Genomic DNA, 27298 nt, shown 5'->3' on the forward strand with positions numbered 1-27298 from the left:
ATAGTGACTGGTAATTGATCCAGCTCCTTCAGGCTGCTCCTGATTCATGAGATAAAGGCATGCCATCACGCCATCAGCACAGAGGAGGAGGCTCATGTTCCAAGTGAGCCCCATTCCGTGTCAGCCACTTCCTGAGTAACACTTCAAAACCTGTGAAGTTGGTATTATCAAACTTTTTATTTTATAGATGCAAAAACTGAGGCTAAGTTGAGAAAAGGGAGTACTATACTAACGTATATATGAAGATAGACTTTTAAATCCAAAATACTAATGACATAGACTCTAGAATGAAGAAAACTAAAATTTACTGAGTACCTACCATGTGCTAGGCACTCTATGTACTTAATTTTATTTAATTCTCACAATCATCTACGATCTAAGCAATATTATCACCATCTTACAGGTGAAAAAACTGAGACACTGAGAATTAATTTGGCAAAGGTCACAGTTGTTAAGTGGCAAAAGCGGGATTTGTACCCAAGTATAATATGTCTGATTTCTTTTTTTAATCATGACACCATACTTCTTCAAAGCCCTAAGAGGATGAAGTTTCCTTTCATGGAAAGGAAACCAGTGAATTTGTATTGAAATCTGAGTTTTCTGGCTCTAAAGCCTCCATCCTTTCCCACGTATAGCCTAACTACTCACATTGTGGGGGCACTAGACACTAGCAAGAGAACAGAGAATCCTATTGACCCATCCAGAACTGTGCGAAGTCTGGGATTTTACCCTGTTTACATCAAGTTGGCCCAATACCGTTTCACAGACGCTGGCAGAAGACATGCAAACCCTGGGTCAGAGATGAAGGACTTTATTGCCCATGTTGGTTTGCATCACTTGTCAAGTCCCACAGGGGCATTGCAAAGGGATACCATGGATGCTGTGCATGCAGTGGGTAGCGTTACAAGACAGGAACACCAAGCTTGGGGGATTCACTGCTTGCACAACAAACAGAAGCAAGCTTCCTCTTTGAGGGGAGATGTTACCTCTTCCCTCAAGGTTGCTTGCTGCAAGCACAACCCTGATAAATGGGAAAGGGCCCAGGTAGAGAGCAATCAGGCGCTTTCTTGGCATACGCAGTAAGGACATTCAGGGACACTCACGGCCCATGGCAGATTGTTTTTATAAATACGATCTGAAGGTCCATAAAACAGTAGCTACTCAAATGGCAAAGCATAGGAGAATGTCCCATATTTCAGTGTTAAAGTCTTTATAATCCACTTATTTCTTTTTTAACAGACTCAAATGATTTTTTTGCTAATTAATGTTTTAAGGTTGTGATACAATCTTGCAATATAGGAGGTCAATATCTCTGTGTTTCAGATTAATGAAAACTTCCACAACAAGGTGAAAATAATTTCATTTCCAATTAACTTTACCTTATATTATTAATACCTATATCTGCTAGCATCCTGAGTTGGGTATGGGATACAAAACAGAGTGGAGTTCCTTCCATCAAACAATATACAATATCATGATGGCATGGAATAACCAGCTATGAACTTAAAACAGATAATGAAATAACTCAGTGTCCAAATAAGTAGCACTTTGAGAGTTCAGAGTAAACAAATTGTGGTGGGATGAAATGGTCAAGGTAGGCTTCATGGAGATGGAATTTAAAATAACTAACATTTATTGAGCAACTATTACATGACAGGTCCTAGGTTAAGTGTTTTATGTGCATTATTTAATTTAAACGACACAATAACCTTAGAACATAAGTATCATAAGTATCCACTTATACAGAGAAAGAAACTGAAGCTCAGAGAGTTTGACTGCCAGCATGGTCTGATACTCAAATGTGCCTGAGACTTCCCATCTCATGGACAGGAGTCCAGATTCACCACAGACTGAGCAATTGATCAAGCTTAATGTGGACTTGCCAGAAGTCCACATCTCCTCTTACTCAGCAACCACAGAGCAGGTGCACTGAGTGTTGCCAGGACAGACCAATGTTTGTGGCCCCGGAAAACTAACCTTTTACTCTTTACCTGTATGTTAGTGATAATTTATTCCGTCTATACCTAGACTTAAATGTTTTCTTTATAAGACCAAATACAACATAGAAATTTGATGACTTTTTGAGTCCTGTGGAAAAACCCAGTCAAGTTCCAACATACTATTTTAGATATTTGAATCTCAGGGGATGTTTTGGCGGGATCCCAGAAATCTGAAGCAAGGAACGTACTTTTGTCAACATATTACTTATTTCCTTATTTATATTAAAATTTTTATTGTCAGTCTTTCCACAAATATTTACTGCACACCTACTATGCACCAGGTATAAAAGACACAAACATGTTCAGAACAGGCTTAATTTCTGTCTCAGTGGAGCTTGTGGCTCAAGAATAACATAATCAAGCATTTGTTTTATGAACTCTAACCAAATGAACCAAGAAAAACTAGTCCGTATGATATTACCGACTATATACATCTAGCTAGTCTTTTTGTTGTCTAACACAGTAAAAACTTTTTTAAAAAGTAGTTTTCTTAAGCAATTTGTTTGGTTTTCTGGGTACTGTGAACTATTCTAATTGAACAAATTTATCTTTGTGGAAATCTCTGAGACAAATTTGTGGCTTATCCACAGAAGTGTTGGTCATTATCAGATGTATATTTTAAGCCTCATTCCTGGCTCCATTTTAAACCCTCAACCTCATTTTTACTTGTGCTGTTTTGGATTTATTGTAAGTTGCCTTAATTCCTTTCTGGAAGATGGCAGGATAAATATGAATAAATGAATGAGCAAGGACATAACTGCACATATACAAACACTTCTTTAGCAGTGTATGATCTTATTGCATGGTAATGATTTGTTTCTCCATCTCCGTTACTACACTGGAGTTCCTTGAGGGCAGGTAAAATTGTCTTATTCAGCTTTGTATCCCTAATGTCCAGCATAAAACTCTGGTGCACAGTATGATTTTAATAAAAATATGTGTTTAGCACAATAGAGTTTTGATCTCGTTATTGGGCCAATGCTGAAGTCTCCTAATAGCTCTATAGTTTCTACTTATGACATGGAAATGTAATGGCCATCTCATCATGTAGCCTCATTGCTGGGCCACATGTCACAAGTTTACAAGTTAAGATTATTTCTGAAATCAGATCTTCCTCCTGAATTTCTCAGTGTTACTAATAAGCACCACCATTCTCTTTTCTTGGTCACCTAGGCTTGATGCCTTAATCTTTGTCTCTAGACCTTCATCTATCTTTCTTCATCCATTGTAGTTGCCAAGGCCTGTTAATTCTAACCCTACAACATCTCTCCTCTGTCCTCTGTCCACTTCCATTTCCATCAGTCTAATTAAGATGCTCAGGATCTCCCCAAGAATAACTACATGACATCATCCCTTCATAGAGTCCATCTTGCACCGTGTTGCCAAGTTAATCTTCCTGAAACCTAAACTGTAGCTCTGATCACATCACTTTCCAACCCACAAGTCTTCAAGGACTCCCCACTGCCTATGGGATTAGTTTCCACTTGCCTGATCTTGACTTAAGGGTCAATTCATTCAATAGCCCTATTCTTCAGTGCCTCTTATCTATGTACAAAGCAAAGTTCTAGGTTAAGGGAGGGGAAAGAGAAACGTACAAAATATGAAACTCATCTTCCAGGAATGGACAATACAAGAGTAGAGGTGGACATGTACACAAATAACTATAAAACCGAAAGTGGTAAGAGCTTTAACAGAGGAAAAATACATGCATGATTGAAGTATAGAGATGGAGAGATTAGATTACTTCTGGCTATGAGAATCAAGGAAGACTTCATGAAGGAGTAGGCACCTGAGCTAGATCTTGAACAACATGTGGGATTGTAACAGAAAAAAAGAATAGCAGGAGGGGTATTTCTTGCCTAGGAAATAGGATACACTGAAAAAGACAAACAGGAAAGCACATAATTCTTTCTGGAATTCAGAAAGAATTACTGGTTGACACATAAGCAGGTGAGGGAAAGAAACAGAAGATAAGACTAGAAAGGCTGGTGGTGATCTGGTGAGTCTTGACTGACATGCTCAGAGATTTGTATTCACTACAATGGCGCCCATTAGAGGTTTAGGAGCAGGAGAATGACTCGACCATAGCTGTGCCCTGAGAGCCACCTCACAGGGACATGAAAACTGATTAGAGAGAGAAGAAAATGAAGGCTGAGCGAGCAGCAAAAGAGTTCCTGCAATAATATGTAATAAGTAATGGGTGTTGTAATTAGACCTGAAGCAGTGAAAAATGAATGACGAGACAAAGCAGGTGCACAATAATATCTTCTGGGGACACCACAATCAGATTCTCATACGTATTTTATCCATTTCTTTCCTGCTTGATGGATGAGCTTATGAATCCAGGTGACACAGTACACATCTGAAGTTTCAGGGCTACCATCAGCCAGCCCAGTTAGGCTGCAGTGTGTGGCACCTACAGCTTCTGGATCCACTACTGTCCAAGCCAGGTGAGACTCTCCCCCAAGACACTTCGCCCAAGCCCCACTCTTCTAAAGGCAACCAATGAGACAGACTACACCATATCTCCTTTCCATGTTTTCATCAGTCAGAACCCTAAGTGTGTGTCCTCCTCTGTGGTTCCTGGATCCAACATCAAGTCTATATTGCTCTACACTTCTTAGGCTTTATCCAACTCTCTGCCTCACTCACTTCCTAACCCAGATATTGGGCACCTTGGAAAAGCTGCCAAATAACCAGCAAACTCTCCTATGTCCTCAGTCTCTTCTCCTCAAGGGCACTCCTCCGTTTCCTCTCCAGCCCCTCCCCTGCAGTCCTCTCAAGAAATGGCTATTCATTTCCTTAGACCATGTGACACCTCAGGGGTTCTCTTACTCACCACTCTCACTTCTGGGCTCTACTTTCTTGTCATAAAAACAGCTCCTTTGAGGTTGTGCCATTTGACCATAACATCCTCCCTCTTTCCGTGCTGTAAGCAACTCAACTTCAAATCACTCCCCCTCATTCACCCAAGATGTTAGCACCTAGAATATATCGTCCTTTCTACCCCAGGAGCCCTGCCATCATTTTGGTAGACCTTAATGTCCATGCAGCTAAACCAGCCAACACCATCTAGATCAATTCTAGATCTCCTCTTCGTCAATCTTCTTCTCCTCTACTCTACCCTAGCCATCCAACACCAGGGTTACATCTTGGACTTGGTCATAGGCATGAACTGTTCCACCTCAAAAGCAGCCATTCCGACAACCTTTGGTCCTTCCAACTCATACAGTACTTCCACCATGACTGTTCTTCAACTATCTCAGGACTCTAGCCCACCTACTCTACTTTCCCCTGTTCTGTCAGCCTTCTCCTTTGTTTAAGGTCCACAGTCCATCATTTCAAACAGATACTTGCCAATTCTTAAACTCCTTCAGTTTTTTCACTCACTTGTCTGGCAAAACTCCACCCTGGAGTATGCCAACTGTCTATTTCAAGCCTGCACCCCAGCTGCTGGAGAAAGCCATCTTTGGATCTCTTCTCTCTCCCTCCACTTTTTTTGTCCTTGCTATTTATTTGTTGAAAAAAACAGTCATTTGTCCTGCAGTTTCCCACAGTCTAGATTTTACTGATGGCATCCCCAAGTTGTTGTTTATGTTCCTCTATCTTTTTTTCCCTCATAAACTGGCAGATAGACGTAGAGGTCGGAATAGATTTAGGTTTGATTTTGTGCCAGACTTCACAGGTTGTTACAAACTTTTCCTGAATGTCTGGTTGTCTTTCTTTTGGTGACATTAGCAGCCATTTCTAATTATTGCCTAGATCTATTGTTACATTAGAGGTTGCAAAAAAAGAGTGATAATCTAATTCTATCATTCCTTCTTTGTTTATTAGCTGGAACACCCCTAAAACAGAAAATTGCTCTCATTACCTATTTGGAAAGGCAGGATAGCTGCTTGATTCTTCCCCTTTATTTTTCAATTTTCATTCTACAAAGTGATTAATGATTGTTCATTTTAAGTATTATTATGAAGTCATTCTAATATCCTCCAAGGTGATCAATGAATTTTTTTAGAGTTATAAATTCACGGATATAACATCTCCCCCTGGATATCCCACGTAAACATGCTCAAGTCAACCACTCACAAACAAAACAAGTCCCTTATGGGATCTTCACCTCCTCTTCGCAGCCAATCTGCCCCAGTGTCACCTGTACTAACGCTCTCTACTTCCTGACTTCTCACTCACTCCTTAACCCTCTTTAACTGGAGTGTGGTCCCACCACTCCATGAAAACAGCGCTTGCTCAGGTCACTAGTGACATCCATTTTGCTGAGACCCAAGCTGACTTTTCAGGTTTCATCTGACCTGACCTTTCAGCGCTGCCAACCACTTCCTTCCTCCTTGAAGTACTCTTCCTTTTGCTCCCGTGACACTGGGGCCTGGGTTTCTCCTGCCTCTCTGGCTACTCCTCCTCTGCTGGTTTTTCAAGCTTATCTTCTGACTCAGCTATGACATGTTGGCAGTTTTAAGGCTCAGTCTTGGAACATTATCTTCTCCATGACACTCTCGGCCAAGATGATCTCATCCACAGCCAGGACTTCACTTACCACTTATACAAAGACTTCTCAAAACAAATTTATAGTGTTACCTTTCATCTCTCCCTCTGAACTCTAAGCTTCATATCCAGCTTCCTACAAGAAAACTCCCCTTGAATGTCTCAGAGTATTTCTACTTATTATGCACAAAGATAAAGTCAGGATCTACAAAAAAAAATCACCTTCTTTCAGTAAATGCCAGCATCCTCCTGCCAGATGCACAAACCACCGCCATGACTGACAACTCCATCTATCTCAGCCGCATAGCCCATCTAGCACCACATCCTGCTGATTTATTTCCTGAAAACCTTTCAAACATGACTCCTTTCCACTTACACTAACACTACAAATCTCATCCAAACTACTGCCACCACTCACCAAGGCCACTGCAAGAGCCTACTGATCAGGCCACTCTGATCTGCTGTGCTCCTTCTCTGAACAGTCTCTGCACTGCAGCCAATGCGGATGTGACCATGCCAAGCCCTGCTTCACACCCTGCATTGGTTCCCCAAAACTCTTAGGATAAACTCCTAACGTGGCCTACATCCTGGGTAACTTGCCCTTTCCGATTCTTCAGCTTCATCTAGAATCTTGCTCTCCTAGAGGGCCACCCGTCAGGCCCCTGTCTCACTGTTTTTTTTTTTGTTGTTGTTTTTTTATTGATGTTTTAATGGTTTCTAACATTGTCAAATTTTGGGTTGTACATTTTTGTTTGTCCATCACCATATATATGACTCCCTTCACCCCTTGTGCCCACCCCCCACCCCCACTACCCCTGGTAACCACAGTTCAGTTTTCTCTGTCCATGTGTTGGTTTATATTCCACATATGAGTAAGATCATACAGTGTTTGTCTTTCTCTTTCTGGCTTATTTCACTTAACATAATACACTCCAGGCCCATCCATGTTGTTGCAAATGGGACGATTTTGTCTTTTTTTATGGCTGAGCAGTATTCCATTGTATATATATACCACATTTTCTTAATCCAATCGTCAGTCGAGGGACACTTAGGTTGCTTCCACTTCTTAGCTATAGTAAATAATGCTGCAATGAACATAGGGGTGCATAAGCCTCTTTGGATTGTTGATTTCAGGTTCGTTGGATAGATTCCCAGTAGTGGGATAGCTGGATCATAGGGCATCTCTATTTTTAATTCTTTGAGGAATCTCCATACCATTTTCCATAGAGGCTGCACCAGTTTGCATTCCCACCAGCTGTGTATGAGGGTTCCTGTTTCTCCACATCCTCTCCAACATTTGTTGTTTTTTGTCTTGGTGATTATAGCCATTCTAACGGGTGTGAGGTGGTATCTTAGTGTTGTTTTGATTTGCATTTCCCTGATGATCACTGATGTTGAGCATCTTTTCATGTGCCTATTGGCCATCTGTATATCTTCCTTGGAGAAGTCTCTCTTCATTTCCTCTGCCCATTTTTTGATCGGGTTCTTTGTTTTTTTGTTGTTCAGTTGTGTGAGTTCTTTATATATTACGGAGATCAACCCCTTGTCACATGTATGTTCTGCAAATATTCTCTCCCAGCTGGCTGGTTGTCTGTTCATCTTGATTCTGGTTTCATTTGTCTTATAAAAGCTCTTTAATCTGATAAAGTCCCACTTGCTTATTTTTTCTTTAGTTTCCCTAGTCTGGGTAGGCATGTCATCCAAAAAGATTCCTTTAAAACCAATGTCAAATAGTGTGTTGCCTATATTTTCTTCCTTGAGTTTTATAGTTTCAGGTCTCACCTTCAGGTCGTTGATCCATTCTGAGTTAATTTTTGTGAATGGCAATAGCACATGGTCCACTTTCATTCTTTTGCATGTGGCTGTCCAGTTTTCCCAACACCATTTATTGAAGAGACTTTCCTTTCTCCATTGTATGTTCTTAGCACCTTTGTCAAAAATTAGCTGTCCGTATATGTGTGGTTTTATTTCTAGGCTTTCAATTCTGTTCCATTGATCTGTGTGTCTGTTTTTGTACCAGTACCATGCTGTTTTGATTACTATTGCTTTGTAGTATGTTTTGAAGTCAGGGATTGTGATGCCTCCTGCTTTGTTCTTTTTTCTTAGGATTTCTTTAGCTATTCGGGGTCTTTTGTTGCCCCATATAAATTTTAGTATTCTTTTTTCTATTTCTGTGAAGAATGTCATTGGGATTCTGATTGGGATTGCATTGAATCTGTAGATTGCTTTAGGTAATATAGACATTTTAACTATGTTTATTCTTCCAATCCACGTGCATGGGATATCTTTCCATTTCTTTATGTCATCATGGATTTCTTTCAATAATGTCCTGTAGTTTTCATTGTATAGGTTTTTTACCTCCTTGTTAGGATTTATTCCTAGATATTATATTCTTTTTGATGCAATTGTAAATGGTATTATCTTTTTGAGCTCTCTTTCTGTTAGTTCCTTATTAGCATACAGAAATGCAACTGATTTGTGTAGATTGATTTTGTGCCCTGCAACTTTGCTGTAGTTGTTGATTATTTCTAAGAGTTTTCCAACAGATTCTTTAGAGTTTTCTATATCTAAAATCATGCCATCTGCAAATAGTGAGAGTTTCACTTCTTCGTTGCCTCTTTGGATTCCTTTTATTCCTTTTTCTTGCCTAATTGCTCTGGCCAAAACCTCCAGTACTATGTTGAACAGGAGTGGTGAGAGTGGGCAGCCCTGCCTCGTTCCTGTTCTCAGAGGAATGGCTTTCAGTCTTTCCCCATTGAGTATGATGTTGGCTGTGGGTTTGTCATAAATAGCCTTTATTATGTTGAGGTACTTTCCTTCTATACCCATTTTGTTGAGAGTTTTTATCATAAATAGATGTTGGATCTTGTCAAATGCCTTCTCTGCATCTATAGAGATGACCATGTGGTTTTTATTCTTTGTTTTGTTGATGTGGTATATATCACGCTGATTGATTTGCGGATGTTGAACCATCCCTGCATCCCTGGTATAAATCTCACTTGATCGTGGTGTATGATCTTTTTAATGTATTGCTGTATTCGGTTTGCCAATATTTTGTTGAGGATTTTTGTATCTATGTTCATCAGCGATATTGGCCTGTAATTTTCCTTCTTTGTATTGTCTTTGTCTGGCTTTAGTATCAGGGTGATGTTGGCCTCGTAGAATGATTTAGGAAGTGTTCCATCTTCCTCTATTTTTTGGAATAGTTTGAGAAGGATGGGTATTAAATCTTCTTTGAATGTTTGGTAAAATTCACTGGAGAAGCCATCTGGTCCTGGACTTTTATTTTTGGGAAGGTTTTTGATTACTATTTCAATCTCTTTACTTGTGATTGGTCTATTCAGATTGTCCATTTCTTCTTGGTTCAGTTTTGGGAGGTTGTATGAGTCTAAGAATTTATCCATTTCTTCTAGATTGTCCAATTTGTTGGCATATAATTTCTCATAGTATTCTCTTATAATCCTCTGTATTTCCGTGGTACCCATTGTAATTTCTCCTCTTTCATTTGTAATTTTATTTATTTCAGTCTTTTCTCTTTTTTTATTAGTAAGTCTGGCTAAGGGTTTGTCAATTTTGTTTATCTTCTCAAAGAACAAACTGTTTGTTTCATTAATCCTTTCTACTGTCTTTTTGGTCTCAATTTCATTTATTTCTGCTCTGATTTTTATTATTTCTCTCCTTCCGCTGACTTTGGGCTTTGTTTGTTCTTCTTTTTCTAGTTCTGTTAGGTGTAATTTAAGGTTGCTTATTTGGGCTTTTTCTTGTTTGTTAAGGTGGGCTCGTATCACTATGAGTTTCCCTCTCAGGACCGCTTTTGCTGCATCCCATATGATTTGGTATGGTATATTTTCATTCTCCTTTGTTTCCAGATAAGTTTTTGATTTCTCCTTTAATTTCATCAATGATCCATTGGTTTTTCAGTAGCATGTTGTTTAATCTCACATTTTTGTCATTTCCAGGTTTTTTTCGTGGTTGATTTCCAGTTTCATAGCATTATGGTCTGAAAAGGTGCTTGTTATGATTTCAATTTTCTTAAATTTATTGAGGCTTACGTTGTTTCCCAACATATGGTCTATCCTTGAGAATGTTCCATGTGCGCTTGAGAAGAATGTGTAGTCAGCTGTTTTTGGATGGAGTGCTCTGTATACGTCTACTAGGTCCATCCCGTCCAGTTTTTCATTTAAGTCCACTATTTCTTTATTGATTTTTTGTCTGGGTGATCTATCCATTGATGTCAGTTGGGTATTAAGATCTACTATTATTGTGTTGTTGTTAATGTCTCCTTTTAGGTTTGTTAATAGTTGCTTTATGTACTTTGGTGCTCCTATGTTGGGTGCATATATATTTATAAGTGATATGTCTTCTTGGTGGAGTGTCCCTTTTATCATTATGTATTTCCCTTCTTTGTCTCTCTTAATCTGTTTTATCTTGAACTCTACTTTGTCTGATATGAGTACGGCAACACCTGCTTTCTTTTGTTTGCCATTAGCTTGGAGTATTGTCTTCCATCCTTTCACTCTGAGCCTGTGCTTGTCTTTAGAGCTGAGATGTGTTTCCTGGAGGCAGCATATTGTTGGGTCTTGCTTTTTAATCCATCCTGTAATCCACTCTGTATCTTTTGATTGGAGAGTTCAATCCATTTACATTTAGGGTAATTATTGATATATGAGGGCTTAATGTTGCTGTTTTGTCATTTATTTTCCGGTTCTTTTGCATTTCCTTTGTTTCTTGTCCCATTTGTTTCGGACTGCCAATTCAGTTTGGTTGTTCTGTCTTATGACTCTTCTAGTTTTCTCTTTGTTTATCATATGTGGTTTTGTTTTGATTATTTGTTTAGTGGTTATCCTGAAGTTTGTCTAAAAAATCTTGTGTATGAGATAGTCCGTTATCTGACGGCCTCTTATTTCCTTAGACTACGTCAATTCAATCACTTTCCTCTTCCCCTTCTAAGTCGTTCTTGTTATACCTTATTTCATCTTGTGTTGTGGGTATGTGTTTACAGTGATGAGGTTATATTTATTTTTGGTGAATTCCTTCCTTTGATCTTTGATTTTGGTGTTTAAGTGGTTGCTAACCTATGCCGGTAAAGATCGACTATTTTTCTGATTTTGTCTACCTATTTTTCTCCTTGCTCCAAACTTTATATTCCCTTTCTTTTCTTTTTTCCAGGCCTGAGGGCCTTCTTGAGTATTTCTTGTAGTGGGGGGTCTTGTGGCCATGAACTCCCTTAGCTTTTGTTTATCTGGGAAAGTTACTATTTCTCCATCATATTTGAAGGAAATTTTTGTGGATAGAGTATTCCTGGCCGAAAGTTTTTGTCTTTCAGTATTTTGAATATATCTTTCCAGTCTCTCCTAGCCTGTAAAGTTTCTGTTGAGAAATCCGCTGAGAGCCTGATGGGAGTTCCTTTGTACGTTATTTTTTGTTTTTGTCTAGCTGCCCTTAATGTTGTTTCTTTGTCATTGATTTTGGCCAGCCTTACCACTACATGTCATGCATGGAGTGGGCCTTTGCCTGTTGAATTATTTAGGTGACCTATCAGCTTCACTTACTGGTATTTCCTGCTCCTTCCCCAGATTTGGGAAGTTCTCAGCTATTATTTCCTTGACTAGGCTCTCTGTTCCTCTTTCCCTCTCTTCTCCCTCAGGAATACCTATAATTCTTATGTTACATTTCCTCATACAGTCAGATATTTCTTGGAGATGTCTTCATCTCTTTTTAGTCTTAGTTCTCTCTCCTTGTCCATCTGGAGCATATCTGTATTCCTATCCTCTAAAATGCTAATGCTTTCCTGCATATTGTCAGCTCTATTCTTTAAAGATTCCAGATTCTCCTTTATTTCCTCCATTGTGTTCTTCATCTCCATCAGTACTGATTGGTTTTTATGATTTCAATCTCTTTTGTGAAGAAAATCCTAATCTCATTGAATTGTTTGTGTTATCTCGTATTTCGTTGAGTTTTGTTATGATAGCTATTTTGAAATCTCTGTCGTTCAGGTTATGGATTTCTGTGCCTTCAGGGTTTGTTTCTGGGTGCTTGTCATTTTCTTTCTGGTCTGGTGATTTCATGTACCTTTGCATTGTGGTTCCTGTACTGGCTTTATTTTTCCTCATCCTGGAAATATGTGGTTGCAATTTCCACCAGCTGCCACCATGTGGGGGTTAAGGGCTATGTATTCTGAGGCCCCTGCACTCTGCCCCAGCTGTTTGCTGCGATCCACTGGCCGCTTGGTCTGGTCTGGTCGGCTGAGCTGCAGTGTCCGGCATGCGGGCGGGGGGAGGCTCTCTCTTTTGCCCACTGAGTCCCTGGCGTGGGGGGCTTCTTGCTCGCCCCTCGTTATCTGCTCTCATGGGGTGCTCAGATGTTGATGGTACCCCTGTAGCAATTCTGAGTCTTCTGTGTGGGAGTTTCCCACTGGCTGAGATAGCCCAAAGAGCTACAGTTTCCCCACAGAGGGCCACCCCCCACTCTCTGGGACCCAGGCGGACCGGGATCGCTGATCTGATGGGAAGGGAGAGGAGTTCTCCTTACCCCTCCCCACTTCCTCTGGGGGCCCAGCACGTTGCTCTCTCAGATGTGCGGTAGTGTGGATCTTTCCAATCTTGCTTTTCGCTGTCTAGGAGTCCATTGTTGGTCTGTGACTGTTCCTTTTCTTGTATCTTATCAGGGGAAGAGTTTACAGGAAAACACACTCCGCCATGACGTTGACGTCACTCTCCTCATTTTTTTTTTAATGCAAAAGGACCTCTGCAAGTGCTGCTCCCTCTGTCTGAAGTGCTCTTCCTTCCTTTGATCAGTTAACTCATCTTTCAGATGGGTGCTCAAGAGTTGCTTGCTAAGGGAAGCCTTCCCTTGACCTTCCTGACCAGATCATACCCAGTATCCTAGACTGCCACAGCATCTTGTACACGGTCTTTGTACACTTGTCACAGCTGCTATTTTACATTTTTTATACAATTTTTTGGTTAATGCTGATCTTCTCCCCACCAGGTAAGCTTCATGAGAACAGAAACTACAGTTGCTTTGTATTCCCAGTGCTTGTCATGTGTTAGATGCTAAATTAGTGTATGTTGGACAAATGAACAAATGAAAATGAAAGGATAAGTGCCCAAATTTCTTAAAATTAGTGTGGTTAGTCCTTTTTCAGAAGGCTCATACTTGCTCTCATTGAATGTACTTAATAGAAAGTATTTTATATAAAGGGCATAGAATAATGCCTATGCATGGATAAGAATGTTATTATACTACCACTGTAAACATGTTACCATCATAAAGGTTAGCTGTTATTATCACTGAGTTCATTCCTTGTGGCAGAAACTATTTTCCGGTTACCTCTGAATTCATTCCCAAACACTGTGTCCCTTGCATAACTCCATTATAAAAGCTGGACAAAACCAAATTCTTACTTTCTGTTTCCTTTGCACTTATGGCCCTAAGACACAATTCTGGTTAGTGAAATATAAATGGAAGTTTTCTGGGAGGCCTCTGAAAAGGTACTGATTTCCTGGAAAAAAGGGGAAGCTTTGGCATTCCTTCTCCCCTTCTCCTCATGTGAACATGAATACGACACCTGGAGTCGCAGCAACCACCCTGCAACTACGAGGAAAGGCCAACAACTTGCAGAGCCACTGAAACAGCAGAAGCAGCCCCCTCCTTCAAGCCTTCTTCTTCTATGAGAAACTAAACTCTTATTTTCTTTTCTATTACTTGTGTCTAAAAACATTCCTGATATTCTGCTCACTAACAAGATTCCCTTCCAGATAAATCACCTTACATTGCCCAAGATGTTTTTTCCTTTCTTTCTTTTTATTTTTTCTCTTTATTAAATTTCTCTGTCACTCTTCTTAATAATGTAACCAAAATAAAATACCTAGTATGTTTTTCTTACAAAATAGAAGATTAATTACAACTTTAAAAACTAAAGAAAGTTTCTTTAGATTTCTTTCTTTCTTTTTTTTTTGTGAGGGAGATCAGCCCTGAGCTAACATCCATACCAATCCTCCTCTTTTTGCTGAGGAAGACCGGCTCTGAGCTAACATCTATTGGCAATCCTCCTCCTTTTTTTTCCCCCAAAGCCCCAGTAGATAGTTGTACGTCATAGTTGCACATCCTTCTAGTTGCTGTATGTGGGACGCGGCCTCAGCATGGCCGGAGAAGCGGTGCGTCAGTGCGCGCCCGGGATCCGCGCCCGGGATCCGAACCCGGGCCGCCAGTAGCGGGGCGCGCGCACTTAACCGCCAAGCCACGGGGCCAGCCTTTTAGATTTCTTATATTGAGTTAATTTACAAATACATGGAGATCAAAATAACACCTGTTTGGTGATATGGCATCAAACAGAATTTAGGTTGCTTTGCTTTGTTCACTCTCAGATTAAAAATCAAGCTTTAAAGTATTTTCACGTCCACTCAGGCACATCAATGTTAGCATGTGATATATTCTGATGTGATTCCAGAGTCAATATTAAATAAATATGAATCTGGAGAACAGATCAGATACTCTACACACATAGCTTGACTATATACTATAGACAACTTTTTTCTAAAAATGTACATATAAGAAGTATAAATAGTACTTTAAGAACTGATATATCTGACTAAATAGGTTAAAATATGAATTCTAGTTAATGAGACCAGGATATTTCACTCATATTCCTAATAGGGCATGCAATTTAGGTTTACATATTGAGGGCAAGACATTGGCAACTGCACGTAATGTTCTTAGAATAAGAGAGAATATGAATTAAATTACCCTGGGCCAGTGCCTTTTTGGGTCTGTTCTCAGTTCCCCACCTATAAGAGGAGGAGAGTGGGCTAGTTTTCAGGCTGCTCTACAGAGCCTCGCAGCAAAGCCTCCAAGCCGTCCACCTCTGATTAAGGGAGAACAGATCTGCTTTCATCTGTCTAAATATTGATCTTCTAACGTAAGATTTTCTTTAAAGTAAGAACCCAGTAACTAAAAATAACTTGAAAACTACTGGACAAAATGATCCCCTAGGTCTCTTTGGGTATTAATATCTATGATGAAATGGTTTCCTTAAGCTCCTAAACTCTAAATATTTTAAGAGCAAATCCATTCATCTAAATATGTACATAAAAAGAAAATTCATGTGACAATGTGGGCTTGATTTATTTTCAGAAATATATTTAAATAGAACTAATGTTTTTACCTCGTGAAAATGCCATCCACAATTCCAAGTGTTGCTTCCTCTGCAGGAACATAGGAGCCAATCTGAGCCATGATAGTAATCAATGCAACTTGTTTTATGTAGGAGCTCTTTCCACCCATGTTTGGTCCAGTAATTATCATTACTCTCTCTGAGTCTCCCTAGAAAATTAAAAAGCGATTTCACTTATAGTACCAGAGGGGCTTTTATCTAATATCTATAATTTATTCCATAAATGGGAATGCATTAGGCAAAAGATTGCTTTGTGGTATTTAAATATGTCACTAATTAAGTATCACAACGGCAAAGAGGACCTCTTTGTCTTCAACTTGAGCTGTGTCATTGCAGAACAGTGAATTCTTAGCAGCACACATGGTTGTTTCTGGATATAAAAAAGGAAATAACAAGCGGGCCAGCCCAGTGGCATAGTGGTTGGGTTCGTGCACTCTGCTTCAGCTGCCTGGGGTTTGCAGGTTCGGATCCTGGCTGCAGACCTACGCACTGCTTGTCAAGTCATGCTGCAGCAGGCGTCCCACATATAAAGTAGAGGAAGATGGGCACGGATGGCAGCCTAGGGGCCAAGCTCCCTCAGCAAAAAGAGGAGGATTGGCAATAGATGTTAGCTCAGGGCTAATCCTCCTCACAAAAAAAAAAAAAAAAAAAAAAAAGCAAATAACAAGAAACAACCTAAATGAGATAACTACTATAGCTTTCTCATTAAAGATTCATTAATCTGCCTATGTGTATGTGTTTTTTATATTACTTACATTTAAAATCTATCAATTTCTGTTTGCCCATCCTAAAGCTCGAGGTATTAGATATCTAATGGCCCAAAGCCCTAATTTGGGTTGATAGCACATGAATTTTTTTCAGTTACAGGTGGATGACTACTAAAGAGATTAATAATACCCAATTCTAGATATCGGTTTTATCAGTATTTAATTATTAACGAGCATTTCACCAGAGCATGTGAAAGAAGCAGAAAATCTGAAACACTTGCAATGACTTAATTTCTAGAACTTGCCCGTATTAACCAATTACAGTACTTGCCATGTACAGACTCATCCTATGGGAAACCGCAGCCCCCCTGTACAGAGGAGTTAGCCCAAGGCACCCACATGCTGTGCTATGTGAACCCACCACCCTTGGCAATACCTGCCTGGTCAAGAAGAGCCAGTCCATAACTGACCCACAACCTACGAGGTGGCCTCACATAAAATCTCTTCTGAAACTGGGCCAATCAATAACCTCTTGGGAGTTTAAACTGAGAACCACAGAGAGGTTCAATCAGCTGGTAACTGGGGCAGAGGTTGAAGAAAAACAGAATGAGGTCATAAGGCACTGGAGACCATGAGTAAGGAATTATAAGGAAACAAAAGTTATTATAGAGCAGCGGGTAAAGAGAGTAGTTAGCAACGAAGAGGAAGAAAATATAGAGAAGAGCCCCATGGAGTAGAGAAACTTCATGCAAACAATGCGGTATCAAAGTAAAACACTGTAAAGTCTTAGTATTGAGGAGATAAAAAGAAAACCTGCTCCATCACTAAAGCTGTCCAATATCATAATTAACCATACATTTCCAGTCTCCCTAAAGCCAAAATGTGCTAGAGGTCGTTCTTCCCGTGCAATTTCTTTCTCTTATGGTTACATGTGGCTTTATAATGAGCCTCATGAATCTGCATTATTTGAAGGAATTTGAGCCTCATGAATCTCCATTATTTGAAGGAATTTGAGTGAATCTATGTTTCTTGGCACAGTGAGAACAAGGAAAGAAGCTTGATACGAATAGAATGATGAAACTAGTGATTAAAATAAAATGAATTCCCCTACGGAGATTAAAAATAATAAGCCCATTGAAAATTTAAATAAAAGGAACAGATTTCTTTTTTAAAACTGGCAAAAATGACAAGAAATAGAAAGTCTGAATAATCTTATGTTTACTAAGAAATTAAATCTGTAATTTAAAAGCCCTTCCACAAGAAAAGCTCCAAACCCAGATAACTTCCCCATTGAATTCTTGCAAACATAGAAAGAAATAGCACCAATCTTACAAAAACTCTTCTAGAGAATAGAAGGAGAGTAAATTCTTCCCAAATCATTTCAGAACGCCAACATAATCCATAATCTTGATACCAAAACCTGACAAGAACACTGCAAGAAAGAAAAATTACAGGCCAATTTCATCCATAAATATAAACGCAAAAACTCCTTAATAAAATATTAAGAAGTCAATCCAAGGATATATAAATTATTTAGAGTTTTTAAGGAATACAAGATTGGTTTAATATTCAAAAGCAAATCAATGTAATTCACCACAACAACAGAATGAGGAAGAGAATTCATATGATGATCTCCAATGACATAGAAAGAGCATTTGATAAAATTCAATACTCATGCATTAAAAAAATGCAGGAAAATGAAATAAAAGATATAAGGATTGGAAAGAAAATAATGAAACTATCATTATTTCTATATGTCATGATTGTGTTCCCAGAAAATCTAAAGAAATCTATAAAAATTATTGGAATCAATAAATGAATTTAGCAAGATCTTTGTGTATAAATTCAGTATTCAAAAGTCAACTTTATTTCTACAGTTTAGTAACAAGTAATTAAAAATAAAAAAATTTAAGGACATAATTTACCACAGTATCAAAAGAAATCAAATACCTAGAAATAAATCTAAAAAATGAGCAAGTGTTCTATACAGAAAACTACAAAACATTATTGAAAGAAATTAAGGAAGACCTAATTAAATGAAGGAATATACTATGTTCATAGACTAGAAGGCTCAATACTGTAATGTTACAATAATTAAACTAGTGTGATTCTAGCCCAAAGACATACAAATAGACCAGTGGAATAGAATAGTGTCCAGAAACAGATTGACGTGTATTGTCAATCAGATTGTCACTGATTTATGACAAAGGTGACACTGCAGCACAGAGGACAAAGGATGGTCTTGCCAATAACTGGTGCTGAGTCAAAAGGATATCCATACAGAAAAATAAAAATCTTGATTTCCTAACTTACATCATAAACAAAAATCAATTCCAAGTGGATTATCGATTTGAAAGACAGGGAAAAACAATGAGGTTATTAGATAGTAACATATATGACCTTGGAGTAGACAGAAGATTTCTTAAACAGATCACAAATCACAATTAACTATAAAGGAAAAGATTGAAAAATTGGAGTATATTAAAATTATGAACTTCTATTCATCAAAAGATGCCATTAAGAGAATGAAAAGCTACAGAACATAAGATATACGTATTATGTATTTCCCAAAGACCTGAATCCAGTATACATAAAGAACTCCTACAAATCAAAAGAAAGATAACCGCAAGAAAAATGGTCAAGAAAATTTTAAAATAACATGACAAAAGAAAATACACAAATGGCCAAAAAGCACATGAAAAGATGTTCAACTTCATTAAGAAAATGCAATCAAATCATAAAGAAACAACATCACTTCACAAGTACACAATAGCTAAAGTTAAAAAAAAAAACTGTCAATATTATGCTTTGGCAAAGATGTAGAACAACTGGAATTCTTATCTACTGCTGTTGGGGGGAAGGGGCGTACATTGCACACTATTTTGGAAAACTGTTTTGCAGAATCTACTAAAGCTGAAAATAGACATATCTGAACAATTCTACTCCTAGGTCTATGTCCAACAGAAATGTATAGGATGTATGCCCAAAAACATGTAGAAGAGTGTTCGTGGCAGTACACATATCCCTAAATTGGAAGTAACTTAAATGTTTATCACTAGTAGAACAGATAAATTGTGATACAGTCATACAATGAAATTCTCTATGACAATGGAAATAAACTACATGCAAAAAATACACAAGAAGTCAGACACAGAGTATATATTGTATGTCTCTGTTTATATAAAGCTCAAAAACAAGCAAAATTATAATGTATGGTAAAAGAAATTAGAATAGTGATTATCTTTTTGGGAGTAAGTAGTTACTGGGAGGACCTCCCTTACTCTACAAGAGGAGCTTTTAGAATATGTTCTATTTCCATTCTATTGTTCTATCTTGATCTGGGTGTTGGATACTTGAGTGGGTACACTTTGTGGAAATTCACTAAGCTGTACACTTAACGATTTGTGCATGTTTTTGAATGTATACTGTATTTCAATAAAGGTTATTTTCAAAAGGAAATTTATTCTCACAAATCTACCAAGCAATACAATTCTAGAAGTTAATTTTGATATTGATAGAGTAAAAAAAAATAAGTCAATGCAATTTTGAAGAACCACAAGTGGCAGGGGAAACTTTATTGTAAAGCTATAGTAATTAAAAGTGTAGCACCACTTTAGGAAAAGGTAAACAGAGCAGTGACAGAAAGCAAGCCCAGAAACAAACCTAGATATGGCACTTGGTTTATGTGAGAGGCAGGATTATGAATAAGCAAAAAAGATGCCATATTCAACAAACAATGGTGGGACAATTGGGTATTCATATGATAAAAGACAGAGTTAGGCCTGAATCTCCGAGTCCCTAAATCAAATCTAGACGGATGTAGGAATTAAATGCGAAAAGTAAACCTTAAACTTTTAGAAGAAAACATGGGAGAAGAGCTTAATGACATGAAGGTAAAGAATGATTTATTCAACAAGACAGGAAAAGCAACACAAAAAACATAAAGCATAAAGGAAAAGACACAATTAAATTTTTTAAAAACTCTGTTAAAAGAAGTCACCAACATAAAACAAAAAGGTATATAACAAAGATGTAGTACTCCTACATATTGATAACAACAAAACAATGGAAAAATGGGCAAAGGACACAAATAGGATATTTATAGAAAAATAAACACGAAAGGCCAAAAACATATTATTAATCAGGGAAAGGAAAATGAAACCAGCAGCATTTTTCAAGAAATACAAACAGTGAAAACTTCTGAAGGAACAATTTTTACAAGATAACTTATCACATTCATCAGATCATGAAAAGGTTTAAAAGTCTGTTTAGGCAGCATGTTGGCAAAGACGTGGAGAACAATTTGGAAATGTCTAGTGAAGTTAAAGATTCCATATACTGGGTTATAAGACCCAGCAATTCCTCTTTCAGGAATCTATCCTAGAAAAATACCCTAGAGGGCCGGCCCCGTGGCTTGGTGGTTAAGTGCACGCGCTCCGATGCTGGCGGCCCGGGTTCGGATCCCGGGTGCTCACCGAGGCACCACTTCTCCGTTCATCCTGGGGCCGAGTCCCACATACAGCAACTGGAAGGATGTGCAGCTATGACATACAACTATCTACTGGGGCTTTGGGGGGAAAAAAATAAATAAATAAAATCTTTAAAAAAAAAGAAAAATACCCTAGAAAAATTTGAGCAAGTGCTCAAAAAGATATTCATAAAATTGTTCACTGTAGTACTGTTTGTATTCACAATAGACAAAAAATAGAAACAAATTGTCTACCATTAGGAAAATGAATAGATCTACTTTGTACAATTATTAAAACAATTATTTACAATGTAGAATACCATAAGATAGATTCAGTGTGACATATGTACATTTTAAAAATACACAAAACTTAATTATACACTGATACATGTCTATCAGAAAAATAAAAACCATTCATAAGGATAATAAATAACATCAGGATTATCGTTACCAACGAGGGCAGGAGGTGAAGAGGGAGGAAAAGATATGGCAGTTAATTAGGTATGACCTCAGCTATATCTGTAACATTTTATTTACTTTAAAAAAACCTCAATAATACAAAATGTCAATCTCTGATATTTGAGTGAAGGGTAAATGGGTATCTGTTATACTGTTTTCTATACCTTTTCATTTGTGTGAAATATTAGGCAGTTAAAAGTCACTTAAATGAATTGTTTTAAGATTTAATTACTTATTTCATGGATAATCATCATGACCAATCAAATAGCTTTTTACAAACACATTTCTATAATTTAGGAAAAGTTCACATCACCTCCAAATGACACTTTGTATACATTAGAGTGAAACAGAGAATAACCCACAGGAGGTGACACTGTCACACTGAGGCCCTGAACTGTGGAGGCGCTGTTTACGGGGCTGTCTGCAGTGGAATCACCAACTCAATGGGCACATGTAGGTGGCTGACGGAAATGCAGGAACAGAATTTTTTCTAATCAGTAATTTAGGAAAGCTCTGAAGAAAAACAACATACACCTTTTATCTTATAGACACTTTATTCCCTCCAATGCCTTGAAAGATACAAGTATTTTTCCCTATTGTTTGATTCAGTTTTTTCATCCAATGAGAATCAATAATTTGACAGGGTATTTTTTAAATCTTAACAAACAAAATATTTTAATAAATAAGATTTGTAGCGATAAAGCACTTGGAGTTAGAAGACTGGGGTTCAGGTTCTGGCTTCGCCATTAACTAGGTATGCTTCATTTCCTCATCTGTAAGATTAACAGAAATCCTGGCCTCATGTGAATTTTGTGAAGTTTAAAATAAATAAGAAAATATATGTGAAATTCCTTTGAAACTACAAATACTGTAACAGTTTGTAAATCATTGTTTCTTAAAACTAGAAGAGGCCTAAAGCAGCCACATAAGAAAAATTTCCAATGCACTACAGACTGAAAAAGAAAAAATGAACTAAAGAAAGTGAAGAAAAGGAAATGAAAATAAATTTGGCTTAGGCTTAATGTAAAAGCCAAATGTGAAACTAATTTGAAGAGTCTGATAAGTAAAATTATGAGTATGGCACTTACATGAATAGAAACGTTACTCTCTTCTGAATTTAAATTGCATATAAGTTGGTGAAAAGAGAATAAGGACGTCTGATACTTCCCAATATTTCAGAAAGAATGACATTTTTCTCTTATACTGAACTACACAGAAACTGCTGGCTTTTAGAACCACGTGATCAGGTACATGTTCCTTGAGCACTTCATTTCTCCTGCATTCTATACAGGATAATGAAGTTTTTAGTTTATTTGAACTTTAGGATTTCAGAGCCAATTGATACACAGAAATCAATTCTTTGTATATATAGAGAAAATATTATATAAAAACTTAGACATCAGAATTCTAATATTTAAACAATGTTTATTTAGCTGGGAAACAGGTCTCTCCCTGACACTATACACCTGTAACTGATGAATGACTGATAGAACTAAATGACCCTAGAGATCTTCTTTAACCAGGTAGAGGGTATCTACCAAAGGTCTACGGCAAACACCAGACTTAATAGGGACATGTTAGTAGCATTTCCTTTAGACAAATCAAGACAGGATGTCCACCATTACTGCTTCTATTCAACCTTATCCAGGCAGGGTAATATGACAATAAAAGAAACAAAAGGCATAAAGACTAGAAAGGACAGAACTGTCATTACTCACAGACACATAATGACCTACAAAGAATGCCAAAGAATCTCTAGAAAAATTATTATAATTAATGAGAGAGTCTAGCAAAGTGGCTAGATTTAAGATCAAAATGCAAATCAACTGCATTTTTTTTATAAGAGCAACGAACAGTCAGGAAATATAATTGTAAAAAAGATACGACCAACATAGCAAAAGAGAATAATTAGTAATAAATATGATAAAAGATGTAAAAAACCTTTATGGAGGAAATTTTATATTTTTCTTCAGGGGACTTGAAAACCAAAATAAGTATCTACTACATTCGTGGAGGACAAATTTATATGTCATATCCATATCATAAAGATGTCAACTTTCCCCCAAACTGATCTATAGGGCCAATGCAATTCCAATAAAAATCTCAATTTTTTTTTCCCCAAAGAACTGGATAAGCTGACTCTAAAATGAAAGGGAGAAGCAAATGCTAAAGAAAACTCAATACATTCTATTAGAAGAATAGGTGGAGAGAATTTTCCCTACCAGAATTATTATAATGCTATAGTAAAGAAGACTGTGTGATTTTGGCTTAAGGACAAAAAAAAACCTGACTGGTGAAAAAGAGAGTCCAAAACAGTTCCATGAAAATATGGAAACAATATGTGACAGAAATAATTCTGGAGACTGTTGGGGAAAAGGTAGATTATTTGAAAACCAGTGCAGGACAACTGATTATCTATATAGAAAGATATCAGATTAGAATCCTACCTCACACCATATATAAAACTAAATTTTAGGTTGATTCATTAAAGACCTAAATTTGAAAAGTAAAACTTTAAAATATTTATAAGAAATTATAGGTGAATGTCTTTATGATCTTGGAGACAGAGAAGAATTTCTTAAGTTAGACACAAAAACATTGACCCATACAGGGAAAGATCGATACATTCAACTTCATTAAAATTAAGACTTTTTGGTTATCAAAAGGCATACTATTGAAGGTGAAAAGACCAAAATTACTCTAAGTTGTCTCTTTCAACACTAAAATATTAGATTCTTTAGTGTTTAAAAGTTCTATGAACCAGAAAGATGATTTAAAACTTAAATGAGAGAGGAGAGCGAGCCTACACTTTTAACCAATATGATCTGCTGCCTAATTAAACATTTGGTCTAATTAAACATGACACTCCAATAAATGATTTTAGGAAAAGTTATTTACTCATTGAACAACAAGCCACTTAATGACTGAAAAGGAAAAATCCAAATTATTGACAGTTACCTCTAGATTATGAAATTATAGATGATTTTTTATTTTCTCTATAGGTTTCTAGTTTTCCAAGTTTTCTACCATGAGCATTTTGAGCTACCAATTCCACTTCTAGGAATCAATTCTGTGCGGTACCACTGCAGAATTATTTTTAATACCAAGAAAGTGAATACAAAAGAGGAATTGTTAAGAAAATTATGGTACATCCATACTAATGAATATCATGAAGCCATGAAAAACTATCTTATGGGACCGGCCTGGTGCTGTAGTGGTTAAGTTCGCACATTTGGCTTCGCTGGCCCGGGGTTCATGGGTTTGGATCCTGGGCCCAGACCTACACACTGCCCATCAAGCCATGCTATGGTGGCGTCCCACATACAAAACATAGAGGAAGACTGGCACAGATGTTAGCTCAGTGACAATCTTCCTCAAGCAAAAAGAGGAAGATTGGCAACAGATGCTAGCTCAGAGCCAATCTTCCTCACCAAAAAAAAAATTATCTTAGGAAAGACTTTTAAATAATATAGGAAAATATTTATTTTATAATATTATTTTAAAAATCAGAATATAAAAACATTTATATGAAAAAAATCATGGCTCTGTTTAAAAAAATGCAAAGAAAAGACAAAGGAATTGTGCCAAAATGGTAACAGTGGCTGTCTTTGGGATTAAGGAGCCATTTTCTCTCCTTCTTTCTCCCTTTCTTTATATCCCAAATCTCAATCCATAATGTATCTGTAAATGGGTTCAGCAGCAACGAGGGGTACTAACATCCAGTCATTTTCACTGTGGTGTCGATTTCTACGAGAATCTTGACAAACAAACAAATGACAGAGGGGGAAAATGAATAAAGAATTGGTCCAAAAGTCAAGCAAGGTAGTTTCTAGTCCAGAGTTTGGGCAAGTCAATACAATTCTCTAGGTCTCAGTTCCCCCTGCTTCTAGAATGAAGGAGTTGAATTAAATGATTTCTCACCCTCAAATTCTATGATTCTATGAAAAATACTATGTCCAAATTCAGGCATATTATATGGACATGTGGCCCTGGGTGGAATCAAAGGGCAGAAACTAAATGAGCACCAGAGCTTTGCTCCAGCTTTGCTTGGAAGAAGGGAAGCCATGGAATTCACTTGTACGAGGTACTTGGGAAAAGGGGTGCACAGGGAACCTGGTCAGATTTGCAGTCACTATTTTGGAAGTGGATTTTCCAGACCTAGCCCAGATTTGAAGATTTCAGACAAGAACTAACTGAGCCTCTAAGGAGTGAAATGTTTTCAGCTCACTAAACTCAACTATTTGTAGGTGACAAAATGGTTGCTTTCCTAATAAGCCCTAATATTTAGATCTCCAATGGGAGATAAATTGTATACTGGGCACTCTAGTAAATACTAACAGGAAAAAAGATAGGAGACTTTGAAGAAATCAGGAGGTATTCTGAGATGCATAAATACCACCTGTCTCCATCTCTACCACTACCGTCCTGGTGGACGGACCCTGACCAGTCTCTGGCTGCTCTGCCCACAGTCCACTCTCCACACTGCAGCCAGAGGGATTGTCTCAAAACGTAAAACAGAACTGGTCTCCTGCTAAGAGCCTTCATAAGGCTCCCCATGGTACTTATAATAATGCCCCAACTTCTCACCATGGTTTGGAGGTCATGCCTGCCTCTCTGGCCTATCTCCTCCCACCCTCCATGTGTTCACTCAGCACCAGCTAGACTCGATTTCTGCTCTTCTTCCACCTGCCAGAAGACGCCAAGCTCATTCCTGCCTTAAGGCCTTTCCACAGCTGCTCCCTCCATGCGGGATGCTCTTCCCTGAGATTGGATCTTTCTGTTATTCAAGTCTAAGCTCAAATATCAACTCCCAGGAAAGACCTTTCCTGACTACCCAATCTGCTTAAGCCCTCTGTCCTGTCATTCTCTATCATGTCAGCCCATTTTATTTTCTTTATACTTTTTATCCCTCTCTGAAATGTCCTCAATTTTCCTGCTTACTGGTTTATTACCAACATCACTGCTAGAAGGTAAGTTCCCATGAAAACAGAGACTATGTCATCTTATTCATGCCCACTGACTAGAACAAGACCTAGCATAAAGAAGGCACTTAAGGAGAAAGTAAAGTTCCTTCAATAAATGGTGCTGGGAAAACTGGACAGCCACATGCAAAAGAATAAAAGTAGACCGCTATCTTACATTATACACAAAAACCAACTCAAAATGGATTAAAGACCTGAATGTAAGACCTGAAACCATAAAACTCCTAGAAGAAAACATAGGCAGTACGCTCTCTGACATCAGTCTTAGCAGTATCTTTTTGAGTACGTCTCCTCGGGCAAGGGAAAAAAAATAAAAAATAAAAAAATGGGACTACATCAAACTAAAAAGCTTCTGCACAGCAAAGGAAACCACCAACAAAACAAAAAGACAACCAACCAACTGGGAGAAGATATTTGCAAACCATATATCCAATAAGGGGTTAATATCCAAAATATACAAAGAACTCAAATTAGCAACAAAAAAACGAATGAACCAATTAAAAAATGGGCAGAGGATCTGAACAGACATTTTTCCAAAGAAGATATACAGATGGCAAACAGACACATGAAACGATGTTTAACATCACTAATTATTAGGGAAACGCAAGTCAAAACCACAATAAGATATCATCTCACACCCATCAGAATGGCTATTGTTAAAAAGACAAGAAATAAGTGATAGAGAGGATGTGGAGAAAAGGGAACCCTCATACACTGCTCTACGAAATGTAAATTGGTGCAGCCACTAGGGAAAACACTATGGGGATTCCTCAAAAAATTAAAAATAGAACTACCATATGATCTAGCTATTCTACTTCTGGGTATTTATCCAACGAACATGAAAACACTAATTTGAAAAGATATATGCACCCTTATGTTCACTGCAGCATTATTCACAACAGCCAAGACTTGGGAAAAAACCTAAGTGCCCATCAACAGATGAATGGATAAAGAAGATGTGGTATACATATACATACATATATACATACACACACCCCCAATGGAATACT

At 37.8% G+C, this 27298-nt stretch overlaps 1 protein-coding gene across 1 annotated transcript in view; it reads right to left on the reverse strand.

Moving 5' to 3' along the window:
- Positions 1–27298, reverse strand: part of MSH3 (mutS homolog 3) — a 170769-nt gene that overhangs the window by 23906 nt on the left and 119565 nt on the right. The window contains exon 20 of the mRNA XM_087430101.1: positions 15664–15821. Within this exon, the coding sequence (XP_087286227.1) occupies positions 15664–15821 (158 nt within the window). The remainder of the gene's footprint in view (positions 1–15663; positions 15822–27298) is intronic.

This window comes from Ceratotherium simum, chromosome 4, assembly GCF_057802395.1.
Source record: "Ceratotherium simum simum isolate JZ-2026a chromosome 4, ASM5780239v1, whole genome shotgun sequence".
In the NCBI taxonomy this organism is placed as follows: domain Eukaryota; kingdom Metazoa; phylum Chordata; class Mammalia; order Perissodactyla; family Rhinocerotidae; genus Ceratotherium; species Ceratotherium simum.